The sequence below is a fragment of the Ranitomeya imitator genome, chromosome 7, assembly GCF_032444005.1.
Source record: "Ranitomeya imitator isolate aRanImi1 chromosome 7, aRanImi1.pri, whole genome shotgun sequence".
In the NCBI taxonomy this organism is placed as follows: domain Eukaryota; kingdom Metazoa; phylum Chordata; class Amphibia; order Anura; family Dendrobatidae; genus Ranitomeya; species Ranitomeya imitator.
Window position 1 is genome coordinate 10,783,041 of NC_091288.1, and position 24,893 is coordinate 10,807,933.

Sequence of the window (24,893 nt, forward strand, 5' to 3'; positions counted from 1 at the left end):
GTATACAGGCTCTGTTCTCAGGAATCCATCTCTGCAGCGTTAGTGCAATCATTTATCATTAATGTTACTTGTTTATTGTAGTAACCAGGAGCCCGAGTCCAAGAGAATGAAGACCGAGGACGAGGATTTCAGCGTCTCCCAGGTGGCAGATGCAAATGTCACGTCGGTAAGCCCCAGCGCCTGCACACTACACACACTCCAGACAATCGCACTGTAGGATTTGTGCATAATTTATTTGCATTTTATTGCATGAAATAAGTATTTGATACAATATAAAACATTAATATTTGGTACAGAACGATTGTAATCCATGATGGTGTAGTGTGTTACTAACGGTAATGTGTGAGACTGTGGTCCCAGCTCTCTTCAGGTCATTGACCAGGTCCTCCTGAGTAGTTCTGGGCTGATTCCGGACCTTTCTCAGAATCATCCTTCTCCCACGAGGCGAGATCTTGCATGTAGCCCCAGACCAAGGAAGATTGACAGTCATCTTGTGTTTCTCCCAATTTCTAATAATTGTGCCATCAGTTGTTGCCTTCTCACCAAGCTGCTTGCCTATTGTCCTGTAGCCCATCCCAGTCTTGTGCAGGTCTGCAATTTTGTCTCTGGTGTCCTTAAACAACTCTTTGGTGTTGGCCATGGTGGAGACGTTGGAGTGTGATGGATTGTTTGGACAGGTGCAATTAATACAGGTAGTGAGTTGGAGGCTTATTGCTAAAAAACTAACAGGCCTGTGAGAGCAGAATTCTTGCTGGTTAGTCGGTGATCAAATACTCAATTAATTTGCATTTTATTGCATGAAATATGTAAAAATCCTACAATATGATTTTCTGGATTTTATTGTTTGATTCAGTCTCTCACAGGTGAAGTGTACCTACGATAAAATTACAGATCTCTCCATTCTCTGTACGTGGGAAAACTTGCAAAATCGAGAGTGTATCAAATACTTATTTCCCAACTGTATACCGTATTTTTCAGACTATAAGATGCACCCCAAATTTTCAGAAGAAAAATAGGGAAACAAAAAAAAGAAGTCAAATGGGGGTCCATCTTACAGACCGAATTCAGCTTATCGGGGGGATCTGAGCACTGGTGGAGTGTGGTTCGGTGGTCCAGCGATATGACTCCCATCCCAGACTGGTGTAGCAGGTTCAGCGGTGCTAAAGGTGCGGGTGCTCTTCCCAGAGGCCCAGCACATCCATTGCTGCGATGCGGTGGCCTTCGGGAAAATAGCCGCTTGGGGTGGTGCATGCTCAGATTAAGATGTTGGCAACGAGATCTCGTCGTGGCTCCACCCGTGAAGAGGACAGGGCAGCGAGTCTCCACCCGTGAAGAGGACAGGGCAGCGAGTCTCCACCCGTGAAGAGGACAGGGCAGCGAGTCTCCACCCGTGAAGAGGACAGGGCAGCGTGGCTCCACCCGTGAAGAGGACAGGGCAGCGAGTCTCCACCCGTGAAGAGGGCAGGGCAGCGAGTCTCCACCCGTGAAGAGGGCAGGGCAGCGAGTCTCCACCCGTGAAGAGGGCAGGGCAGCGAGTCTCCACCCGTGAAGAGGACAGGGCAGCGAGTCTCCACCCGTGAAGAGGACAGGGCAGCGAGTCTCCACCCGTGAAGAGGACAGGGCAGCGAGTCTCCACCCGTGAAGAGGACAGGGCAGCGGGTCTCCACCCGTGAAGAGGACAGGGCAGCGGGTCTCCACCCGTGAAGAGGACAGGGCAGCGAGTCTCCACCCGTGAAGAGGACAGGGCAGCGGGTCTCCACCCGTGAAGAGGACAGGGCAGCGGGTCTCCACCCGTGAAGAGGACAGGGCAGCGGGTCTCCACCCGTGAAGAGGACAGGGCAGCGGGTCTCCACCCGTGAAGAGGACAGGGCAGCGGGTCTCCACCCGTGAAGAGGACAGGGCAGCGGGTCTCCACCCGTGAAGAGGACAGGGCAGCGGGTCTCCACCCGTGAAGAGGACAGGGCAGCGGGTCTCCACCCGTGAAGAGGACAGGGCAGCGGGTCTCCACCCGTGAAGAGGACAGGGCAGCGGGTCTCCACCCGTGAAGAGGACAGGGCAGCGGGTCTCCACCCGTGAAGAGGACAGGGCAGCGGGTCTCCACCCGTGAAGAGGACAGGGCAGCGGGTCTCCACCCGTGAAGAGGACAGGGCAGCGGGTCTCCACCCGTGAAGAGGACAGGGCAGCGGGTCTCCACCCGTGAAGAGGACAGGGCAGCGGGTCTCCACCCGTGAAGAGGACAGGACAGCGGGTCTCCACCCGTGAAGAGGACAGGGCAGCGGGTCTCCACCCGTGAAGAGGACAGGGCAGCGGGTCTCCACCCGTGAAGAGGACAGGGCAGCGGGTCTCCACCCGTGAAGAGGACAGGGCAGCGGGTCTCCACCCGTGAAGAGGACAGGGCAGCGGGTCTCCACCCGTGAAGAGGACAGGGCAGCGGGTCTCCACCCGTGAAGAGGACAGGGCAGCGGGTCTCCACCCGTGAAGGGGACAGGGCAGCGGGTCTCCACCCGTGAAGAGGACAGGGCAGCGGGTCTCCACCCGTGAAGAGGACAGGGCAGCGGGTCTCCACCCGTGAAGAGGACAGGGCAGCGGGTCTCCACCCGTGAAGAGGACAGGGCAGCGGGTCTCCACCCGTGAAGAGGACAGGGCAGCGGGTCTCCACCCGTGAAGAGGACAGGGCAGCGGGTCTCCACCCGTGAAGAGGACAGGGCAGCGGGTCTCCACCCGTGAAGAGGACAGGGCAGCGGGTCTCCACCCGTGAAGAGGACAGGGCAGCGGGTCTCCACCCGTGAAGAGGACAGGGCAGCGGGTCTCCACCCGTGAAGAGGACAGGGCAGCGGGTCTCCACCCGTGAAGAGGACAGGGCAGCGGGTCTCCACCCGTGAAGAGGACAGGGCAGCGGGTCTCCACCCGTGAAGAGGACAGGGCAGCGGGTCTCCACCCGTGAAGAGGACAGGGCAGCGGGTCTCCACCCGTGAAGAGGACAGGGCAGCGGGTCTCCACCCGTGAAGAGGACAGGGCAGCGGGTCTCCACCCGTGAAGAGGACAGGGCAGCGGGTCTCCACCCGTGAAGGGGACAGGGCAGCGGGTCTCCACCCGTGAAGGGGACAGGGCAGCGGGTCTCCACCCGTGAAGGGGACAGGGCAGCGGGTCTCCACCCGTGAAGGGGACAGGGCAGCGGGTCTCCACCCGTGAAGGGGACAGGGCAGCGGGTCTCCACCCGTGAAGGGGACAGGGCAGCGGGTCTCCACCCGTGAAGGGGACAGGGCAGCGGGTCTCCACCCGTGAAGGGGACAGGGCAGCGGGTCTCCACCCGTGAAGGGGACAGGGCAGCGGGTCTCCACCCGTGAAGGGGACAGGGCAGCGGGTCTCCACCCGTGAAGGGGACAGGGCAGCGGGTCTCCACCCGTGAAGGGGACAGGGCAGCGGGTCTCCACCCGTGAAGGGGACAGGGCAGCGGGTCTCCACCCGTGAAGGGGACAGGGCAGCGGGTCTCCACCCGTGAAGGGGACAGGGCAGCGGGTCTCCACCCGTGAAGGGGACAGGGCAGCGGGTCTCCACCCGTGAAGGGGACAGGGCAGCGGGTCTCCACCCGTGAAGGGGACAGGGCAGCGGGTCTCCACCCGTGAAGGGGACAGGGCAGCGGGTCTCCACCCGTGAAGGGGACAGGGCAGCGGGTCTCCACCCGTGAAGGGGACAGGGCAGCGGGTCTCCACCCGTGAAGGGGACAGGGCAGCGGGTCTCCACCCGTGAAGGGGACAGGGCAGCGGGTCTCCACCCGTGAAGGGGACAGGGCAGCGGGTCTCCACCCGTGAAGGGGACAGGGCAGCGGGTCTCCACCCGTGAAGGGGACAGGGCAGCGGGTCTCCACCCGTGAAGGGGACAGGGCAGCGGGTCTCCACCCGTGAAGGGGACAGGGCAGCGGGTCTCCACCCGTGAAGGGGACAGGGCAGCGGGTCTCCACCCGTGAAGGGGACAGGGCAGCGGGTCTCCACCCGTGAAGGGGACAGGGCAGCGGGTCTCCACCCGTGAAGGGGACAGGGCAGCGGGTCTCCACCCGTGAAGGGGACAGGGCAGCGGGTCTCCACCCGTGAAGGGGACAGGGCAGCGGGTCTCCACCCGTGAAGGGGACAGGGCAGCGGGTCTCCACCCGTGAAGGGGACAGGGCAGCGGGTCTCCACCCGTGAAGGGGACAGGGCAGCGGGTCTCCACCCGTGAAGGGGACAGGGCAGCGGGTCTCCACCCGTGAAGGGGACAGGGCAGCGGGTCTCCACCCGTGAAGGGGACAGGGCAGCGGGTCTCCACCCGTGAAGGGGACAGGGCAGCGGGTCTCCACCCGTGAAGGGGACAGGGCAGCGGGTCTCCACCCGTGAAGGGGACAGGGCAGCGGGTCTCCACCCGTGAAGGGGACAGGGCAGCGGGTCTCCACCCGTGAAGGGGACAGGGCAGCGGGTCTCCACCCGTGAAGGGGACAGGGCAGCGGGTCTCCACCCGTGAAGGGGACAGGGCAGCGGGTCTCCACCCGTGAAGGGGACAGGGCAGCGGGTCTCCACCCGTGAAGGGGACAGGGCAGCGGGTCTCCACCCGTGAAGGGGACAGGGCAGCGGGTCTCCACCCGTGAAGGGGACAGGGCAGCGGGTCTCCACCCGTGAAGGGGACAGGGCAGCGGGTCTCCACCCGTGAAGGGGACAGGGCAGCGGGTCTCCACCCGTGAAGGGGACAGGGCAGCGGGTCTCCACCCGTGAAGGGGACAGGGCAGCGGGTCTCCACCCGTGAAGGGGACAGGGCAGCGGGTCTCCACCCGTGAAGGGGACAGGGCAGCGGGTCTCCACCCGTGAAGGGGACAGGGCAGCGGGTCTCCACCCGTGAAGGGGACAGGGCAGCGGGTCTCCACCCGTGAAGGGGACAGGGCAGCGGGTCTCCACCCGTGAAGGGGACAGGGCAGCGGGTCTCCACCCGTGAAGGGGACAGGGCAGCGGGTCTCCACCCGTGAAGGGGACAGGGCAGCGGGTCTCCACCCGTGAAGGGGACAGGGCAGCGGGTCTCCACCCGTGAAGGGGACAGGGCAGCGGGTCTCCACCCGTGAAGGGGACAGGGCAGCGGGTCTCCACTCATGAAGCCTGGAGCTGTCAGATAAGATTGGGAAATGTGCCCACACCGGGGTTTTGGAGGTGCATTGGTCAGTGTCAGTTAGGTTCCCCTGTGATGCCTTTCCAGTGAGGACTGCAGAATGCAGGTGCTGATTGTGGCAGCCTGTCCATTGTGAATGACATCTCCGTGTGCGGCGGGGTTATGGGTAGGGGGCATCCTCATTATATACCCCTCGTAGTGCAGCTCTCTAATATAATGGTTGTCCTTCCTCGCTCCTGCTGATTCTCACCTTCATCCGTGCAGAGTTTCCTGCGCACAGATCAGACGGCGTCCAGTTTGGCCCCGGGTGATGCTGGACGGAGACGGCGTCTGATCAGTGGGTGAATTTCCGCACTGAGTAGATGACGCATCCAGATTTGCTGTCTGTGGGGCTTCTGTAGGGGGCGTCATTCGTGCTGCCGAACTGCTGAGACCCCTGAGACTTACACGTGGAAATCCCATTGAGGTGTCTGGCAATGTGCACTGTAGCCTTAAAGGGTCGTCCACACTCCTGTAAGGGAAGCTAAAGTTCCGTAACTCTCAAATGTTCCATATCTCCATTATCCATGGTACAACATCTATGCTTGCGGTCAGTGAACTGATTTTACATAAGTATAAGCACCCATCCTGACCTGATCTGACACTGATCCGTGTAATTTACAGCATACATTGCTTCAAGCCCTGCAGCTGTGAGTGCACCGAGGTCCGCACATACTTTCAGCCTATTGGAATACGGTTGTCTTCATTCACTGGCAGCAAGCGGTGCTGTAATGAAGAAATGATTCAGGTCCTTCTCAAAAAATTAGCATATAGTGTTAAATTTCATTATTTACCATAATGTAATGATTACAATTAAACTTTCATATATTATAGATACATTATCCACCAACTGAAATTTGTCAGGTCTTTTATTGTTTCAATACTGATGATTTTGGCATACAACTCCTGATAACCCAAAAAACCTGTCTCAATAAATTAGCATATTTCACCCATCCAATCAAATAAAAGTGTTTTTTAATAACAAACAAAAAAACCATCAAATAATAATGTTCAGTTATGCACTCAATACTTGGTGGGGAATCCTTTGGCAGAAATGACTGCTTCAATGCGGCGTGGCATGGAGGCAATCAGCCTGTGACACTGCTGAGATGTTATGGAGGCCCAGGATGCTTCAATAGCGGCCTTAAGCTCATCCAGAGTGTTGGGTCTTGCGTCTCTCAACTTTCTCTTCACAATATCCCACAGATTCTCTATGGGGTTCAGGTCAGGAGAGTTGGCAGGCCAATTGAGCACAGTAATACCATGGTCAGTAAACCATTTACCAGTGGGTTTGGCACTGTGAGCAGGTGCCAGGTCGTGCTGAAAAATGAAATCTTCATCTCCATAAAGCATTTCAGCCGATGGAAGCATGAAGTGCTCCAAAATCTCCTGATAGCTAGCTGCATTGACCCTGCCCTTGATGAAACACAGTGGACCAACACCAGCAGCTGACATGGCACCCCACACCATCACTGACTGTGGGTACTTGACACTGGACTTCAGGCATTTTGGCATTTCCTTCTCCCCAGTCTTCCTCCAGACTCTGGCACCTTGATTTCCGAATGACATGCAAAATTTGCTTTCATCAGAAAAAAGTACTTGGGACCACTTAGCAACAGTCCAGTGCTGCTTCTCTGTAGCCCAGGTCAGGCGCCTCTGCCGCTGTTTATGGTTCAAAAGTGGCTTTACCTGGGGAATGCGGCACCTGTAGCCCATTTCCTGCACACGCCTGTGCACGGTGGCTCTGGATGTTTCCACACCAGACTCAGTCCACTGCTTCCTCAGGTTCCCCAAGGTCTGGAATCGGTCCTTCTCCACAATCTTCCTCAGGGTCCGGTCTCCTCTTCTCGTTGTACAGCGTTTTCTGCCACATTGTTTCCTTCCAACAGACTTACCATTGAGGTGCCTTGATACAGCACTCTGGGAACAGCCTATTTGTTGAGAAATTTCTTTCTGGGTCTTACCCTCTTGCTTGAGGGTGTCAATGATGGCCTTCTTGACATCTGTCAGGTCGCTAGTCTTACCCATGATGGGGGTTTTGAGTAATGAACCAGGCAGGGAGTTTATAAAAGCCTCAGGTATCTTTTGCATGTGTTTAGAGTTAATTAGTTGATTCAGAAGATTAGGGTAATAGGTCGTTTAGAGAACCTTTTCTTGATATGCTAATTTATTGAGACAGGTTTTTTGGGTTATCAGGAGTTGTATGCCAAAATCATCAGTATTAAAACAATAAAAGACCTGACAAATTTCAGTTGGTGGATAATGAATCTATAATATATGAAAGTTTAATTGTAATCATTACATTATGGTAAATAATGAAATTTAACACTATATGCTAATTTTTTGAGAAGGACCTGTACAATGTTTTCATGAAACTGTTGTTAGATCTAGTGCTGCTCACACAGCTGATGGGTTTGGTACAATGTATCAGTGTAAATAATAGCTGTCAGTGACATCTAGTGTGGGATCCCAGATTGTGTGCAGGGTCCCGTGGTGCAGATCTGTGCCCGCTGACAGCCGGGATTAATGGCGCTGACGATCCTGCCAGACTCCTGTCACAGTGACTGAGTGCCGCGAGCGCTGGGTCACAGGTCTGGAGATATGTGGGGTATACAGGGACATACAGACGCTCATCACAGCGGCCGACGCTCAGACTGGGGACTTGTCCATTGGGCCGATGTTATAATGACACTGACTGCTGAGCAGGAAGACACCGTCCGTAAGACCCCGGCTCCATAGGATGCTTCACCAGCCGTCCCCCTGTCCTGGACAGCCCTCGTGTAACTGCAGATATACAATGTATCCGTGTATATACTGTGCTGCTCCAGTTTTGGGCACCGGTGCTCAGGAAGGATATAATGGAACTAGAGAGAGTACAAAGGAGGGCAACAAAATTTAATAAAGGGGATGGGAGAACTACAATACCCAGATAGATTAGCAAAATTAGGATTATTTAGTCTAGAAAAAAGACGACTGAGGGGCGATCTAATAACCATGTATAAGTATATAAGGGGACAATACAAATATCTCGCTGAGGATCTGTTTATACCAAGGAAGGTGACGGGCACAAGGGGGCATTCTTTGCGTCTGGAGGAGAGAAGGTTTTTCCACCAACATAGAAGAGGATTCTTTACTGTTAGGGCAGTGAGAATCTGGAATTGCTTGCCTGAGGAGGTGGTGATGGCGAACTCAGTCGAGGGGTTCAAGAGAGGCCTGGATGTCTTCCTGGAGCAGAACAATATTGTATCATACAATTATTAGGTTCTGTAGAAGGACGTAGATCTGGGGATTTATTATGATGGAATATAGGCTGAACTGGATGGACAAATGTCTTTTTTCGGCCTTACTAACTATGTTACTATGTAATGCTACCACCCTGTCACCTTATTCCAGGTGGGAAGTGTGAACCCAACTAATGACTTCCGTGTGTTGGTCAGACAGAAGAACGCAAACTTCCAGAACTGTAAGTTCATAGATATTTGTGATTTCTAAGATTGTTACGGTAAATGCCCCCCTCCCTCCCCCGAGCCCGAAAATAATACCTGTCTCACAGCCTTGTACATCTATTAATCTAATCTATGGCCAGTAACCTCTTCCGAAGATCCAACAACTGGTCACTCCAAATGTTTATACAGCCTGTAAATATATTGCTGAACTTCTGGTGCAGTCACTGTGCACATACATTACATTACTGATCCTGAGTTACCTCCTGCATTATACTCCAGAGCTGCACTCACTATTCTGCTGGTGCAGTCACTGTGTACATACATTACATTACTGATCCTGAGTTACATCCTGTATTATACTCCAGAGCTGTACTCACTATTCTGCTGGTGCAGTCACTGTGTACATACATTACATTACTGATCCTGAGTTACATCCTGTATTATACTCCAGAGCTGCACTCACTATTCTGCTAGTGCAGTCACTGTGTACATACATTACATTACTGATCCTGAGTTACATCCTGTATTATACTCCAGAGCTGCACTCACTATTCTGCTAGTGCAGTCACTGTGTACATACATTACATTACTGATCCTGAGTTACATCCTGTATTATACTCCAGAGCTGCACTCACTATTCTGCTGGTGCAGTCACTGTGTACATACATTACAGATCCTGAGTTACCTCCTGCATTATACTCCAGAGCTGCACTCACTATTCTGCTAGTGCAGTCACTGTGTACATACATTACTGATCCTGAGTTACATCCTGTATTATACTCCAGTGCTGCACTCACTATTCTGCTGGTGCAGTCACTGTGTACATACATTACATTACTGATCCTGAGTTACAGCCTGTATTATACTCCAGAGCTGCACTCACTATTCTGCTGGTGCAGTCACTGTATACATACATTACTGATCCTGAGTTACATCCTGTATTCTACTCCAGAGCTGCACTCACTATTCTGCTGGTGCAGTCACTGTGTACATACATTACATTACTGATCCTGAGTTACATCCTGTATTATACCCCAGAGCTGCACTCACTATTCTGCTGGTGCAGTCACTGTGTACATACATTACATTACTGATCCTGAGTTACATCCTGTATTATACCCCAGAGCTGCACTCACTATTCTGCTGGTGCAGTCACTGTGTACATACATTACAGATCCTGAGTTACCTCCTGCATTATACTCCAGAGCTGCACTCACTATTCTGCTAGTGCAGTCACTGTGTACATACATTACATTACTGATCCTGAGTTACATCCTGTATTATACTCCAGAGCTGTACTCACTATTCTGCTGGTGCAGTCACTGTGTACATACATTACATTACTGATCCTGAGTTACATCCTGCATTATACTCCAGAGCTGCACTCACTATTCTGCTAGTGCAGTCACTGTGTACATACATTACATTACTGATCCTGAGTTACATCCTGTATTATACCCCAGAGCTGCACTCACTATTCTGCTGGTGCAGTCACTGTGTACATACATTACAGATCCTGAGTTACATCCTGTATTCTACTCCAGAGCTGCACTCACTATTCTGCTGGTGCAGTCACTGTGTACATACATTACATTACATTACTGATCCTGAGTTACATCCTGTATTATACCCCAGAGCTGCACTCACTATTCTGCTGGTGCAGTCACTGTGTACATACATTACATTACTGATCCTGAGTTACATCCTGTATTATACCCCAGAGCTGCACTCACTATTCTGCTGGTGCAGTCACTGTGTACATACATTACTGATCCTGAGTTACATCCTGCATTATACTCCAGAGCTGCACTCACTATTCTGCTGGTGCAGTCACTGTATACATACATTACTGATCCTGAGTTACATCCTGTATTCTACTCCAGAGCTGCACTCACTATTCTGCTGGTGCAGTCACTGTGTAGATACATTACATTACTGATCCTGAGTTACATCCTGTATTATACTCCAGAGCTGCACTCACTATTCTGCTGGTGCAGTCACTGTGTACATACATTACTGATCCTGAGTTACATCCTGTATTATACTCCAGAGCTGCTGCACTCACTATTCTGCTGGTGCAGTCACTGTGTACATACATTACATTACTGATCCTGAGTTACATCCTGTATTATACCCCAGAGCTGCACTCACTATTCTGCTGGTGCAGTCACTGTGTAGATACATTACATTACTGATCCTGAGATACATCCTGTATTATACTCCAGAGCTGCAGTCACTATTCTGCTGGTGCAGACACTGTGTACATACATTACTGATCCTGAGTTACCTCCTGCATTATACTCCAGAGCTGCACTCACTATTCTGCTAGTGCAGTCACTGTGTACATACATTACATTACTGATCCTGAGTTACAGCCTGTATTATACTTCAGAGCTGCACTCACTATTCTGCTGGTGCAGTCACTGTATACATACATTACTGATCCTGAGTTACATCCTGTATTCTACTCCAGAGCTGCACTCACTATTCTGCTGGTGCAGTCACTGTGTACATACATTACATTACTGATCCTGAGTTACATCCTGTATTATACCCCAGAGCTGCACTCACTATTCTGCAGGTGCAGTCACTGTGTACATACATTACATTACTGATCCTGAGTTACCTCCTGTATTATACTCCAGAGCTGCACTCACTATTCTGCTGGTGCAGTCACTGTGTACATACATTACATTACTGATCCTGAGTTACATCCTGTATTATCCCCCAGAGCTGCACTCACTATTCTGCTGGTGCAGTCACTGTGTACATACATTACATTACTGATCCTGAGTTACATCCTGTATTATACCCCAGAGCTGCACTCACTATTCTGCTGGTGCAGTCACTGTGTACATACATTACATTACTGATCCTGAGTTACATCCTGTATTATACCCCAGAGCTGCACTCACTATTCTGCTGGTGCAGTCACTATGTACATACATTACATTACTGATCCTGAGTTACATCCTGTATTATACTCCAGAGCTGCACTCACTATTCTGCTGGTGCAGTCACTGTGTACATACATTACATTACTGATCCTGAGTTACATCCTGTATTATACCCCAGAGCTGCACTCACTATTCTGCTGGTGCAGTCACTGTGTACATACATTACTGATCCTGAGTTACATCCTGTATTATACCCCAGAGCTGCACTCACTATTCTGCTGGTGCAGTCACTGTGTACATACATTCCATCCAGTTTTATACTCCGGAGCTATTCTTAATTGCTGCTCATTATCGTGAATTGTCTGCCTACTACCACCCCCAACATCTCCTCTTTTTTCCTTTCTTTGCAGTGAGTAAACAGCTGGTGAAGCGGATCTACGAGTTCCTGGACATCAAACAGTCGCAGTATTACATGAAGAGCATGAGCTGCATTAAGTGTTTTAGAGAAGAAGCAGTTCGGGTCGGCATTACTCTGTTACCGGCTCTTTCCTGGCACTGATCTGTAGATGTGCTCATTCTTTACGTTTCTTATGCCCCCGCAGATGTCTCACGCCCCAGATTTCAATGACTTCCTTCAGTCTTTGAAGGAGAGGACGGCGAGCAACGTTTTCAGAGAATTCTGGGAAATCGTGGTACAAGGTGGGTGAGTTGTGTCTGTAGCAGGGTGGACCCTAGATGTTACAGATCTGTGGGTTAATTATTGGGATCGTCCACTTTAACCCCTTCATGACCGGGGGATTTTTCGTTTTTCCGTGTTCGTTTTTCGCTCCCCTCCTTCCCAGAGCCATAACTTTTTTATTTTTCCGTCAATTTGGCCATGTGAGGGCTTATTTTTTGCGTTGTACTTTTGAACGACATCATTGGTTTTAGCATGTCGTGTTCTAGAAAACGGGAAAAAAATTCCAAGTGCGGTGAAATTGCAAAAAAAGTGCAATCCCACATTGGTTTTTTGTTTGGCTTTTTTGCTAGGTTCACTAAATGCTAAAACTGACCTGACATTATGATTCTCCAGGTCATTACGAGTTCATAGACACCAAACATGACTAGATTATTTTTTATCTAAGTGGTGAAAAAAAATTCCAAACTTTGCTAAAAAAAAAAAAAAAAAAAGTTGCGCCATTTTCCGATACTCGTAGCGTCTCCATTTTTCATCATCTGGGGTCGGTTGAGGGCTTATTTTTTGCGTGCCGAGATGACGTTTTTAATTATAGCATTTCGGTGCAGATACGTTCTTTTGATCGCCCGTTATTGCATTTTAATGCAATGTCGCGGCGACCAAAAAAACGTAATTCTGGCGTTTCGAATTTTTTTCCCGCTACGCTGTTTAGCGATCAGGTTAATACTTTTTTTTAATTGATAGATCGGGCGATTCTGAGCGCGGCGATACCAAATATGCGTAGATTTGATATTTTTTTTATTGATTTATTTTGATTGGGGCGAAAGGGGGGTGATTTAAACTTTTATGTTTTTTTTATTTTTTTCACATTTTTTTAAACTTTTTTTTTTAACTTTTGCCATGCTTCAATAGCCTCCATGAGAGGCTAGAAGCAGGCACAGCACGATCGGCTCTGCTACATAGCAGCGATCTGCTGATCGCTGCTATGTAGCAGAATTGCGCGTGTGCTGTGAGCGCCGACCACAGGGTGGCGCTCACAGCGACGGGCAATCAGTAACCATAGAGGTCTCAAGGACCTCTATGGTTACCATTCACAAGCATCGCCGACCCCCGATCATGTGACGGGGGTCGGCGATGACGTCATTTCCGGCCGCCCGGCCGGAAGCGGTAGTTAAATGCCGCTGTCTGCATTTGACAGCGGCATTTAACTAGTTAATAGGTGCGGGCAGATCGCGATTCTGCCCGCGCCTATACGGGCACATGTCAGCTGTTCAAAACAGCTGACATGTCCCGGCTTTGGTGCGGGCTCACCGCGGAGCCCTGCATCAAAGCAGGGGAGCCGGCATCGGACGGTATAGTACTTCCGATGCCGGTAAGGGGTTAATCTGCGTTCCAAACTCTTCAATTTCAAAACTTCTGCTCAACCCTGCACTGGATACATTGTATCAACCTCCGGGCGTTGCCGACACATTGCAGCAGCCCCTCAGTAGTGAGACATATTGGACAGATGTGACCGAGAGTTCACATTCGCCAACAAGGGATACGAAGTAGTTAGTGTAACCAATGGACAATCAGAAGAGACCCTGCAATCACCCACCACAATTTTATTATTTTCTGTTATTTTTTCTGCATTTTTGCTGCTACAGCTTTTTTTTTTCATTGACGGAGTTGTGTGGTGCTCAGTTTTTTGGAGCACAAATGTTCGCTCTGTTTTGGGTTACAAATAAATAAGAAACCTGGTCCAGCTCACCCAAACATTGAAGTAGCCAGCGAGTCCTCGGCTCTGACGAAGTCCTCATGAGTAAGGACTGAGATTGTGAGAAACTTGTAGGGAAAACTCTCACCTTTTATATTTTTTAATGTTTCCTATAGTTCTGGGAATGTTCTGTTTTATTCCATCCTACAAATAGTTCTTTGCTAAATTTTATCCAAAAATACAGCTGGATAGCGTTAACTTTATCCTACAAATAAATGATCTCGTGATTTATACCTTAGTTTTCTACATTAAAAAAAAAAAATCTTTCATTTATGTTTCTTACTGTTCTCATTTCTCACCAAACAACCCGATGAATTCTCCAGGGTAATGTAGTCATGTGGATACAGATTGTGTCAGCTTTATGGGGGTTTATTTGTAAATATTGAAGTTTTAAAAGGTATTTTGTTTAAAAAAGTGATTTTTATTTTAGTCGGTCTTTTAGTGCAGCAATACATGCATTCTTCTCTTAAGGGTGTAGTATTTGCTGCTCCGGCGAGATGACGGTGCTTGGTCGTATCAGATTGAATGTGTCCTATTATTGGGGTCCCTGCAGTTAGCGGTGGTCCGGCGTCCCATCATCGTTTGTCATCTTCTTTGTTTCCCAGATGGAATTTCCCTTATAACCAGTAAAGAGTCTGCAGGCAGCGCAGTGACTCCTGACGAGGCCCAACAGGTACCGGATTCCTAATCTGAGGCTGCCCAGGTGTCCACCATCGCCCCGATACAGCGCCTGTACCCCCAGCCTCACATTTATCGGCCAGTCTGGCCATCAATCCCCCCTTCCAGGAGATGACCTCCTCTGTTACAAGAATGGCAGTATGTGTGGGGGGAGGGGAACCTAAGGTTGCAGAGTTCTCCCTTTTTCTTCCTATCCTCTGCAGTCAGATTAACCCTTCACCTGCTGCACCGTCTAATAACCGCCCCTTTAATCACGTCTTCATCTTTCATGCAGTTTTTGGCTCCAACTGAGGAGATCAAGGAGGACAAGTCCGTGATGGAGGAGGGCGGAGACGTGGACGATCTGGTAAGATAATACAGGTGGACAGCGCGCAGATTAGAGCGTGCAGATGAGTCGCGTGCATCCATATGGTGAGACTACTGTTCAGTAACTGCAGGCAAAAAAAGCCAATAATCTGGAAATAAAGGATTCCGTACGTGCAGCTTCGTGTTTGCAGAAATAACTTTCGTACCTGTTGAATTCTGCATTATTTTCCTGAAATTCCTTCTTGCTGTCAGTGAATTAAAACTTTGTTTTCGTTCAGTGACTAAATAGCTGGAGCGTTGTCTGCAGTGAAATCAAGTCTGGAATCACTTAAAGAGAATCTGTCGCCACAATTCAAAACTATACACAACGTTAAAAAAATGCAGACTTGATGAAACTGATGTACTTACTGTGAAAATCCATGTGAGAATGGCTGTGTGATCCTCTATAAACGGCTCCCTGATGTATACTTGAATTAAAGATGGTGTCCACTACTTTTACATTGATGGCCTATACGTCACCAATGTCTGATCGGCCGGGGTCCTGGCACTATCGCCGATCAGATGTTCTCAGTGCCAGCGGCGGCCACCGGACTGAAGTACTTACTTGTGGAGCTGCTCTGTCCGCCTGTAGTGGCCGGGGCGTGTGGCTGCACATCCGCCTGCTATTGACTTGTATAGTAAGCTGTGGCGGCCACTACAAGTACTTCCGGTAACCGCTGATCTGCGGGGGTCCCAGACCCCGGCACAATCAGATATTAATGACCGATCCTAAGCAGTGGATGGTTTTTTTTTTTAGATTGACTCGAAATGTTCCTCTTTGTCTGGAATTTATAGCCACAGTTTTCTCAGTAAGTACACCAGCCTCATCATGTCTAAAAGATCGATTTAATTTTGTATTCATGTTGTGTAGTGAAAACTGGTGCCAGATCTCTTTTTGTTTTTCACAATTTTTCGGCAGTGCAGCTCTGGGGTATAATACAGGATGTAATGTATGTACACAGTGACTGCACCAGCAGAATAGTGAGTGCAGCTCTGCGGTATAATACAGGAGGTAACTCAGCATCAGTAATGTAATGTATGTACACAGTGACTGCACCAGCAGAATAGTGAGTGCAGCTCTGAAGTATAATACAGGATGTAACTCAGGACCAGTAATGTAATGTATGTACACAGTGACTACACCAGCAGAATAGTGAGTGCAGCTCTGGAGTATAATACAGGATGTAACTCAGGATCAGTAATGTAATGTATGTACACAGTGACTGCACCAGCAGAATAGTGAGTGCAGCTCTGGAGTATAATACAGGATGTAACTCCGGATCAGTAATGTAATGTATGTACACAGTGACTGCACCAGCAGAATAGTGAGTGCAGCTCTGGAGTATAATACAGGAGGTAACTCAGGATCAGTAATGCAATGTATGTACACAGTGACTGCACCAGCAGAATAGTGAGTGCAGCTCTGGAGTATAATACAGGAGGTAACTCAGGATCAGTAATGTAATGTATGTACACAGTGACTGCACCAGCAGAATAGTGAGTGCAGCTCTGGAGTATAATACCGGATGTAACTCAGGATCAGTAATGTATGTACACAGTGACTGCACCAGCAGAATAGTGAGTGCAGCTCTGGAATATAATACAGGATGTAACTCAGGATCAGTAATGTAATGTATGTACACAGTGACTGCACCAGCAGAATAGTGAGCGCAGCTCTGGAGTATAATACAGGATGTAACTCAGGATCAGTAATGTAATGTATGTACGCAGTGACTGCACCAGCAGAATAGTGAGCGCAGCTCTGGGGTATAATACAGGAGGTAACTCAGGATCAGTAATGTAATGTATGTACACAGTGACTGCACCAGCAGAATAGTGAGTGCAGCTCTGGAGTATAATACAGGATGTAACTCAGGATCAGTAATGTAATGTATGTACACAGTGACTGCACCAGCAGAATAGTGAGTGCAGCTCTGGAATATAATACAGGATGTAACTCAGGACCAGTAATGTACAGTATGTACACAGTGACTACACCAGCAGAATAGTGAGTGCAGCTCTGGGGTATAATACAGGATGTAACTCAGGATCAGTAATGTATGTACCCAGTGACTGCACCAGCAGAATAGTGAGTGCAGCTCTGGGGTATAATACAGGATGTAACTCAGGATCAGTAATGTAATGTATGTACACAGTGACTGCACCAGCAGAATAGTGAGTGCAGCTCTGGAGTATAATACAGGATGTAACTCAGGATCAGTAATGTAATGTATGTACACAGTGACTGCACCAGCAGAATAGTGAGTGCAGCTCTGGGGTATAATACAGGATGTAACTCAGGATCAGTAATATAATGTATGTACACAGTGACTGCACCAGCAGAATAGTGAGTGCAGCTCTGGGGTATAATACAGGATGTAACTCAGGATCAGTAATGTAATGTATGTACACAGTGACTGCACCAGCAGAATAGTGAGTGCAGCTCTTGAGTATAATACAGGATGTAACTCAGGATCAGTAATGTATGTACACAGTGACTGCACCAGCAGAATAGTGAGTGCAGCTCTGGAGTATAATACAGGATGTAACTCAGGATCAGTAATGTAATGTATGTACACAGTGACTGCACCAGCAGAATAGTGAGTGCAGCTCTGGGGTATAATACAGGATATAACTCAGGATCAGTAATGTAATGTATGTACACAGTGACTGCACCAGCAGAATAGTGAGTGCAGCTCTGGAGTATAATACCGGATGTAACTCCGGATCAGTAATGTAATGTATGTACACAGTGACTGCACCAGCAGAATAGTGAGTGCAGCTCTGGGGTATAATACAGGATGTAACTCAGGATCAGTAATGTAATGTATGTACACAGTGACTGCACCAGCAGAATAGTGAGTGCAGCTCTGAGGTATAATACAGGATGTAACTCAGGATCAGTAATGTAATGTATGTAGACAGTGACTGCACCAGCAGAATAGTGAGTGCAGCTCTGGGGTATAATACAGGATATAACTCAGGATCAGTAATGTAATGTATGTACACAGTGACTGCACCAGCAGAATAGTGAGTGCAGCTCTGGGGTATAATACAGGAGGTAACTCAGGATCAGGAATGTAATGTATGTACACAGTGACTGCACCAGCAGAATAGTGAGTGCAGCTCTGGGGTATAATGCAGGATGTAACTCAGGATCAGTAATGTAATGTATGTACACAGTGACCGCACCAGCAGAATAGTGAGTGCAGCTCTGGAGTATAATACAGGAGGTAACTCAGGATCAGTAATGTAATGTATGTACACAGTGACTGCACCAGCAGAATAGTGAGTGCAGCTCTGGGGTATAATACAGGATGTAACTCAGGATCAGTAATGTAATGTATGTACACAGTGACTGCACCAGCAGAATAGTGAGTGCAGCTCTGAGGTATAATACAGGATGTAACTCAGGATCAGTAATGTAATGTATGTAGACAGTGACTGCACCAGCAGAATAGTGAGTGCAGCTCTGGGGTATAATACAGGATATAACTCAGGATCAGTAATGTAATGTATGTACACAGTGACTGCACCAGCAGAATAGTGAGTGCAGCTCTGGGGTATAATACAGGAGGTAACTCAGGATCAGGAATGTAATGTATGTACACAGTGACTGCACCAGCAGAATAGTGAGTGCAGCTCTGGGGTATAATACAGGATGTAACTCAGGATCAGTAATGTATGTACACAGTGACTGCACCAGCAGAATAGTGAGTGCAGCTCTGGAGTATAATACGGGCTGTAGCTCTGGATCGGTTCTGTGGGGTATATTCTATATTACGGCCTCTTTCTCTCTCTCTGCAGTTGGATATGATATAACAGACACATTATGGGACATCAGACGACGCTCCGGATCTTCCGTGTTTACATTCTTCCTTTTCTTCTTTGGATCTTGCTGATTTCTGGATGGTCAGAGATCGTCGGCTGTGGACATGTGATGGAACTGATAAATGCTAATAATTTAGTACACCTTGATTTGCCTTTTTCCTCGCAGTGCTGGTGATGGCACTTTGGGGCTACGTCTCACCTCACAGACCCCCTTACTGTACATTCCAGCACTTTTATACTTTATATTACGCTACAGCGGCCGTTAAGCATCTGCGCTTCGTGTCTGACAAGGTTCATAGATCTGACGTATCTGCTAGCAGAATTGTGATTGCAGCTCTGGATCAGCCATCTCAGGACACGGGGGCAGGAATCACAGGAATATGCCTATGGGGGAGATTAAGGGAGGTGACTGCCATGAAGGAGTCGCACATTTGTGTCCATCATGCACTCGCCCCAGTGAATTGTTTGGTTTCTACTTTTTGCCTTTTCCATAATATCTTGATTTTTGTATTGTAAAGAGATATAATAAATTTCAGACTCTAGCCTCTTCTCTTACGGGACCGCCGCACCGATCAGCTGTTGGGTCAGACAATGCACGCGGCATCGACGATACAGAGAGGAGAGGACCGGGCCCTGGTCGGCGGCATCAATCATACGGAGAGGAGAGAACCGGGCCCTGGTCGGCGGCATCGATCATACGGAGAGGAGAGAACCGGGCCCTGGTCGGCGGCATCGACCATACGGAGAGGAGAGGAGCGGGCCCTGGTCGGTGGCATCGACCATACGGAGAGGAGAGGACCGGGCCCTGGTCGGTGGCATCGACCATACGGAGAGGAGCGGGCCCTGGTTGGCGGCATCGACCATACGGAGAGGAGCGGGCCCTGGTTGGCGGCATCGACCATACGGAGAGGAGCGGGCCCTGGTCGGCGGCATCGACCATACGGAGAGGAGCGGGCCCTGGTCGGCGGCATCGACCATACGGAGAGGAGAGGACCGGGCCCTGGTCGGCGGCATCGACCATACGGAGAGGACCGGGCTCTGGTCGGCGGCATCGAACATACGGAGAGGAGAGGACCGGGCCCTGGTCGGCGGCATCGACCATACGGAGAGGAGAGGACCGGGCCATGGTCGGCGGCATCGACCATACGGAGAGGAGAGGAGCGGGCCCTGGTTGGCGGCATCGACCATACGGAGAGGAGAGGATCGGGCCCTGGTCGGCGGCATCGACCATACGGAGAGGAGAGGACCGGGCCCTGGTCGGCGGCATCGACCATACGGAGAGGAGAGGATCGGGCCCTGGTCGTCGGCATCGACCATACGGAGAGGACCGGGCCCTACGGGTGCAATTAGAGGGATGAGCCGCTGCTGATTGATTTGTGGAGAAAAGAGCAATGAGAGGGAGGCGCGAGAGCGCTGCACGGACGGTAAGACTCCATCACCAGGCTCAACGTGAGCAGTGTCACACACCATGGGTTTAGATACATTCAACAATGTCACATAGGTTAGGGCTAGACACAGCTCAGCAGACAGTATCACACAGGATAGGATTAGATACACGGCTCAGCAGACAGTATCACACAGGATAGGATTAGATACACAGCTCAGCAGACAGTATCACACAGGATAGGATTAGATACACGGCTCAGCAGACAGTATCACACAGGATAGGATTGGATACACAGCTCATCAGACAGTATCACACAGGAAGGGATTAGATACACGGCCCAGCAGTCAGTATCACACAGGATAGGATTAGATACACACCTTAGCAGGCAGTATCACACAGGAGAGGATTAGATACACGGCTCAGCAGACAGTATCGCACAGGAGAGGATTAGATACACGGCTCGGCACACAGTATCACACAGGATAGGATTAGATACACGGCTCAGCACACAGTATCACACAGGAGAGGATTAGATACACGGCTCAGCAGACAGTATCGCACAGGAGAGGATTAGATACACGGCTCAGCAGACAGTATCACACAGGAGAGGATTAGATACACGGCTCAGCAGACAGTATCACACAGGAGAGGATTAGATACACGGCTCAGCAGACCGTATCACACAGGATAGGATTAGATACAGAGGTCAGCAGACAGTATCACACAGGAGAGGATTAGATACACGGCTCAGCAGACAGTATCACACAGGATAAGATTAGATACACGGCTCAGCAGACAGTATCACACAGGATAGGATTAGATACACGGCTCAGCAGACAGTATCACACAGGATAAGATTAGATACACGGCTCAGCAGACAGTATCACACAGGATAGGATTGGATACACAGCTCATCAGACCTTATCACACAGGATAGGATTAGATACACAGCTCAGCAGACAGTATCACACAGAAAGGGATTAGATACACGGCCCAGCAGTCAGTATCACACAGGATAGGATTAGATACACAGCTCATCAGACAGTATCACACAGGATAGGATTAGATACACGGCTCAGCAGACAGTATCACACAGGAAGGGATTAGATACACGGCCCAGCAGTCAGTATCACACAGGATAGGATTAGATACACACCTTAGCAGGCAGTATCACACAGGAGAGGATTAGATACACGGCTCAGCAGACAGTATCGCACAGGAGAGGATTAGATACACGGCTCGGCACACAGTATCACACAGGATAGGATTAGATACACGGCTCAGCACACCGTATCACACAGGAGAGGATTAGATACACGGCTCAGCAGACAGTATCGCACAGGAGAGGATTAGATACACGGCTCAGCAGACAGTATCACACAGGAGAGGATTAGATACACGGCTCAGCAGACAGTATCACACAGGAGAGGATTAGATACACGGCTCAGCAGACCGTATCACACAGGATAGGATTAGATACAGAGGTCAGCAGACAGTATCACACAGGAGAGGATTAGATACACGGCTCAGCAGACAGTATCACACAGGATAAGATTAGATACACGGCTCAGCAGACAGTATCACACAGGATAGGATTAGATACACAGCTCAGCAGACAGTATCACACAGGATAGGATTAGATTCACAGCTCAGCAGACAGTATCACACAGGATAGGATTAGATACACGGCTCAGCAGACAGTATCACACAGGACAGGATTAGATTCAGCATTGTTGCTCCTGTTTCCGGTTTTGCAGTGATTCCAGACTATTGGATGCCGGATTACTGGACTTGCAGTGCGAGGTGCTGGTAATTATAGAGACGTTACGTTTCATGTTACTTTCCTCGCATACAGTATTGTGTGACTGCGGCGCCGTCTTTGTGCGCTGCGGGTAATTGGGCCGATCGGGTCACTTGTAATCATTTGCTTTTTGCGGAGACGTGAACACTGGATGAAAAGAATCATTTCCGTAGCCAATTATCAGCATAAACACAGACAAAACCCAGAATAATTACTGCGCCAATTCAGGCAGATTTGATTACTGTTAGTGAGCGCCGCAGAATCCCAATCAGGTCTGTGCAGCGCCACAAATCGCTCGTTTTAATTCACGGCCTCATCCAGAAGCTTTGTGTGACCAGGAGGCCCGGACGTCAGCGAAGATCGGCGTCTACCAACTGCACCTATTGGTTGGAGATTGGGGAGAGGGGACTAGTGCTGCCGGATTATACTGCCAAAATCATCATGTGGCCCAGGGGGCTTGTAATCCTATAATCATAGAGATTCCTGGTTTATCAAATGTTCTAGATTATCAGAAGAACAGAAAATAAATTAACCTTACCTTTTAAGGATCCATGACCTCCAGGGACACTGTTCAACATTCCGCTCAGTTTTCACTCCTGACAGCCACCACTAGAGGGCACTGAACCAATTCATACACTCCTATTGACTATTATAATCTGTACACAGGAGCTCCCCCTTGTGGTGACTGCAGACAGGATCTTATCATGTATCTCTGTATACAGGGAGCTCCCCCTTGTGGTGACTGCAGACAGGATCTTATCATGTATCTCTGTGTACAGGGAGCTCCCCCTAGTGGTGACTGCAGACAGGATCTTATCATGTATCTCTGTGTACAGGGAGCTCCCCCTAGTGGTGGCTGCAGACAGGATCTTATCATGTATCTCTGTGTACAGGGAGCTCCCCCTTGTGGTGACTGCAGACAGGATCTTATCATGTATCTCTGTATACAGGGAGCTCCCCCTTGTGGTGACTGCAGACAGGATCTTATCATGTATCTCTGTGTACAGGGAGCTCCTCCTAGTGGTGACTGTGGACAGGATCTTATCACGTATCTCTGTATACAGGGAGCTCCCCCTAGTGGTGGCTGCAGACAGGATCTTATCACGTATCTCTGTATACAGGGAGCTCCCCCTAGTGCTGACTGCAGACAGGATCTTATCATGTATCTCTGTATACAGGGAGCTCCCCCTAGTGGTGGCTGCAGACAGGATCTTATGTATCTCTGTATACAGGGAGCTCCCCCTAGTGGTGGCTGCAGACAGGATCTTATCATGTATCTCTGTATACAGGGAGCTCCCCCTAGTGGTGACTACAGACAGGATATTATCATGTATCTCTGTATACAGGGAGCTCCCCCTAGTGGTGGCTGCAGACAGGATCTTACCATGTATCTCTGTATACAGGGAGCTCCCCCTAGTGGTGACTGCAGACAGGATCTTACCATGTATCTCTGTATACAGGGAGCTCCCCCTAGTGGTGGCTGCATACAGGATCTTATCACGTATCTCTGTATACAGGGAGCTCCCCCTAGTGGTGGCTGCAGACAGGATCTTATGTATCTCTGTATACAGGGAGCTCCCCCTAGTGGTGACTGCAGACAGGATCTTACCATGTATCTCTGTATACAGGGAGCTCCCCCTAGTGGTGGCTGCAGACAGGATCTTATCATGTATCTCTGTATACAGGGAGCTCCCCCTAGTGGTGGCTGCAGACAGGATCTTATCATGTATCTCTGTATACAGGGAGCTCCCCCTAGTGGTGGCTGCAGACAGGATCTTACCATGTATCTCTGTATACAGGGAGCTCCCCCTAGTGGTGACTGCAGACAGGATCTTACCATGTATCTCTGTATACAGGGAGCTCCCCCTAGTGGTGGCTGCATACAGGATCTTATCACGTATCTCTGTATACAGGGAGCTCCCCCTAGTGGTGGCTGCAGACAGGATCTTATCACGTATCTCTGTACACAGGGAGCTCCCCCTAGTGGTGGCTGCATACAGGATCTTATCATGTATCTCTGTACACAGGGAGCTCCCCCTAGTGGTGACTGCAGACAGGATCTTATCATGTATCTCTGTATACAGGGAGCTTCCCCTAGTGGTGACAGCAGACAGGATCTTATCATGTTTCTCTGTATACAGGGAGCTCCCCGTAGTGGTGGCTGCAGACAGGATCTTATCATGTATCTCTGTATACAGGGAGCTCCCCCTAGTGGTGGCTGCAGACAGGATCTTATCATGTATCTCTGTATACAGGTAGCTCCCCCTAGTGGTGACTGCAGACAGGATCTTATCACGTATCTCTGTATACAGGGAGCTCCCCCTAGTGGTGGCTGCAGACAGGATCTTATCATGTATCTCTGTATACAGGGAGCTCACAGGGAGCTCCCCCTAGTGGTGACTGCAGACAGTATCTTATCATGTATCTCTGTATACAGGGAGCTCCCCCTAGTGGTGGCTGCAGACAGGATCATATCATGTATCTCTGTGTACAGGGAGCTCCCCCTAGTGGTGGCTGCAGACAGGATCTTATCATGTATCTCTGTGTACAGGGAGCTCCCCCTAGTGGTGACTGCAGACAGGATCTTATCATGTATCTCTGTATACAGGGAGCTCCCCCTAGTGGTGACTGCAGACAGAATTGTATCATGTACCTTTTAACAGTGTGGAGGAAAGAATAGGATTTGGAGTTCTGCATTATAATGGTGAATCTCTATAAAGATGTTTGATGAAATTAATCAGCATAGAATTTTTGTCCTAATATTAAAAGATGCAGGACAATAAAGCGGAATCATGTCTTACACTCCAGTCACATCCAGAGCTGCAGTCTCATTTCAGCTGGTTTCCAGACTTTATTTAATAGTTTAGAGACTATTATGACAGGAGAGGAGTTTTTAACATTTTTTCCCAT

General features: G+C 49.4%; 1 protein-coding gene across 3 annotated transcripts in view; it reads left to right on the forward strand.

Moving 5' to 3' along the window:
- XRCC5 (X-ray repair cross complementing 5) overlaps positions 1–19,337 on the forward strand; it is a 46,134-nt gene extending 26,797 nt beyond the window's left edge. For all 3 annotated transcript variants that reach the window (XM_069732682.1, XM_069732683.1, XM_069732681.1), the window contains exons 15-21: positions 82–166; positions 8,560–8,629; positions 11,920–12,029; positions 12,112–12,208; positions 14,547–14,614; positions 14,894–14,965; positions 18,772–19,337. In XM_069732682.1, the coding sequence (XP_069588783.1) occupies positions 82–166; positions 8,560–8,629; positions 11,920–12,029; positions 12,112–12,208; positions 14,547–14,614; positions 14,894–14,965; positions 18,772–18,786 (517 nt within the window). In that variant the 3' untranslated portion in view covers positions 18,787–19,337. The remainder of the gene's footprint in view (positions 1–81; positions 167–8,559; positions 8,630–11,919; positions 12,030–12,111; positions 12,209–14,546; positions 14,615–14,893; positions 14,966–18,771) is intronic.
- Positions 19,338–24,893: the final 5,556 nt, after the last annotated feature.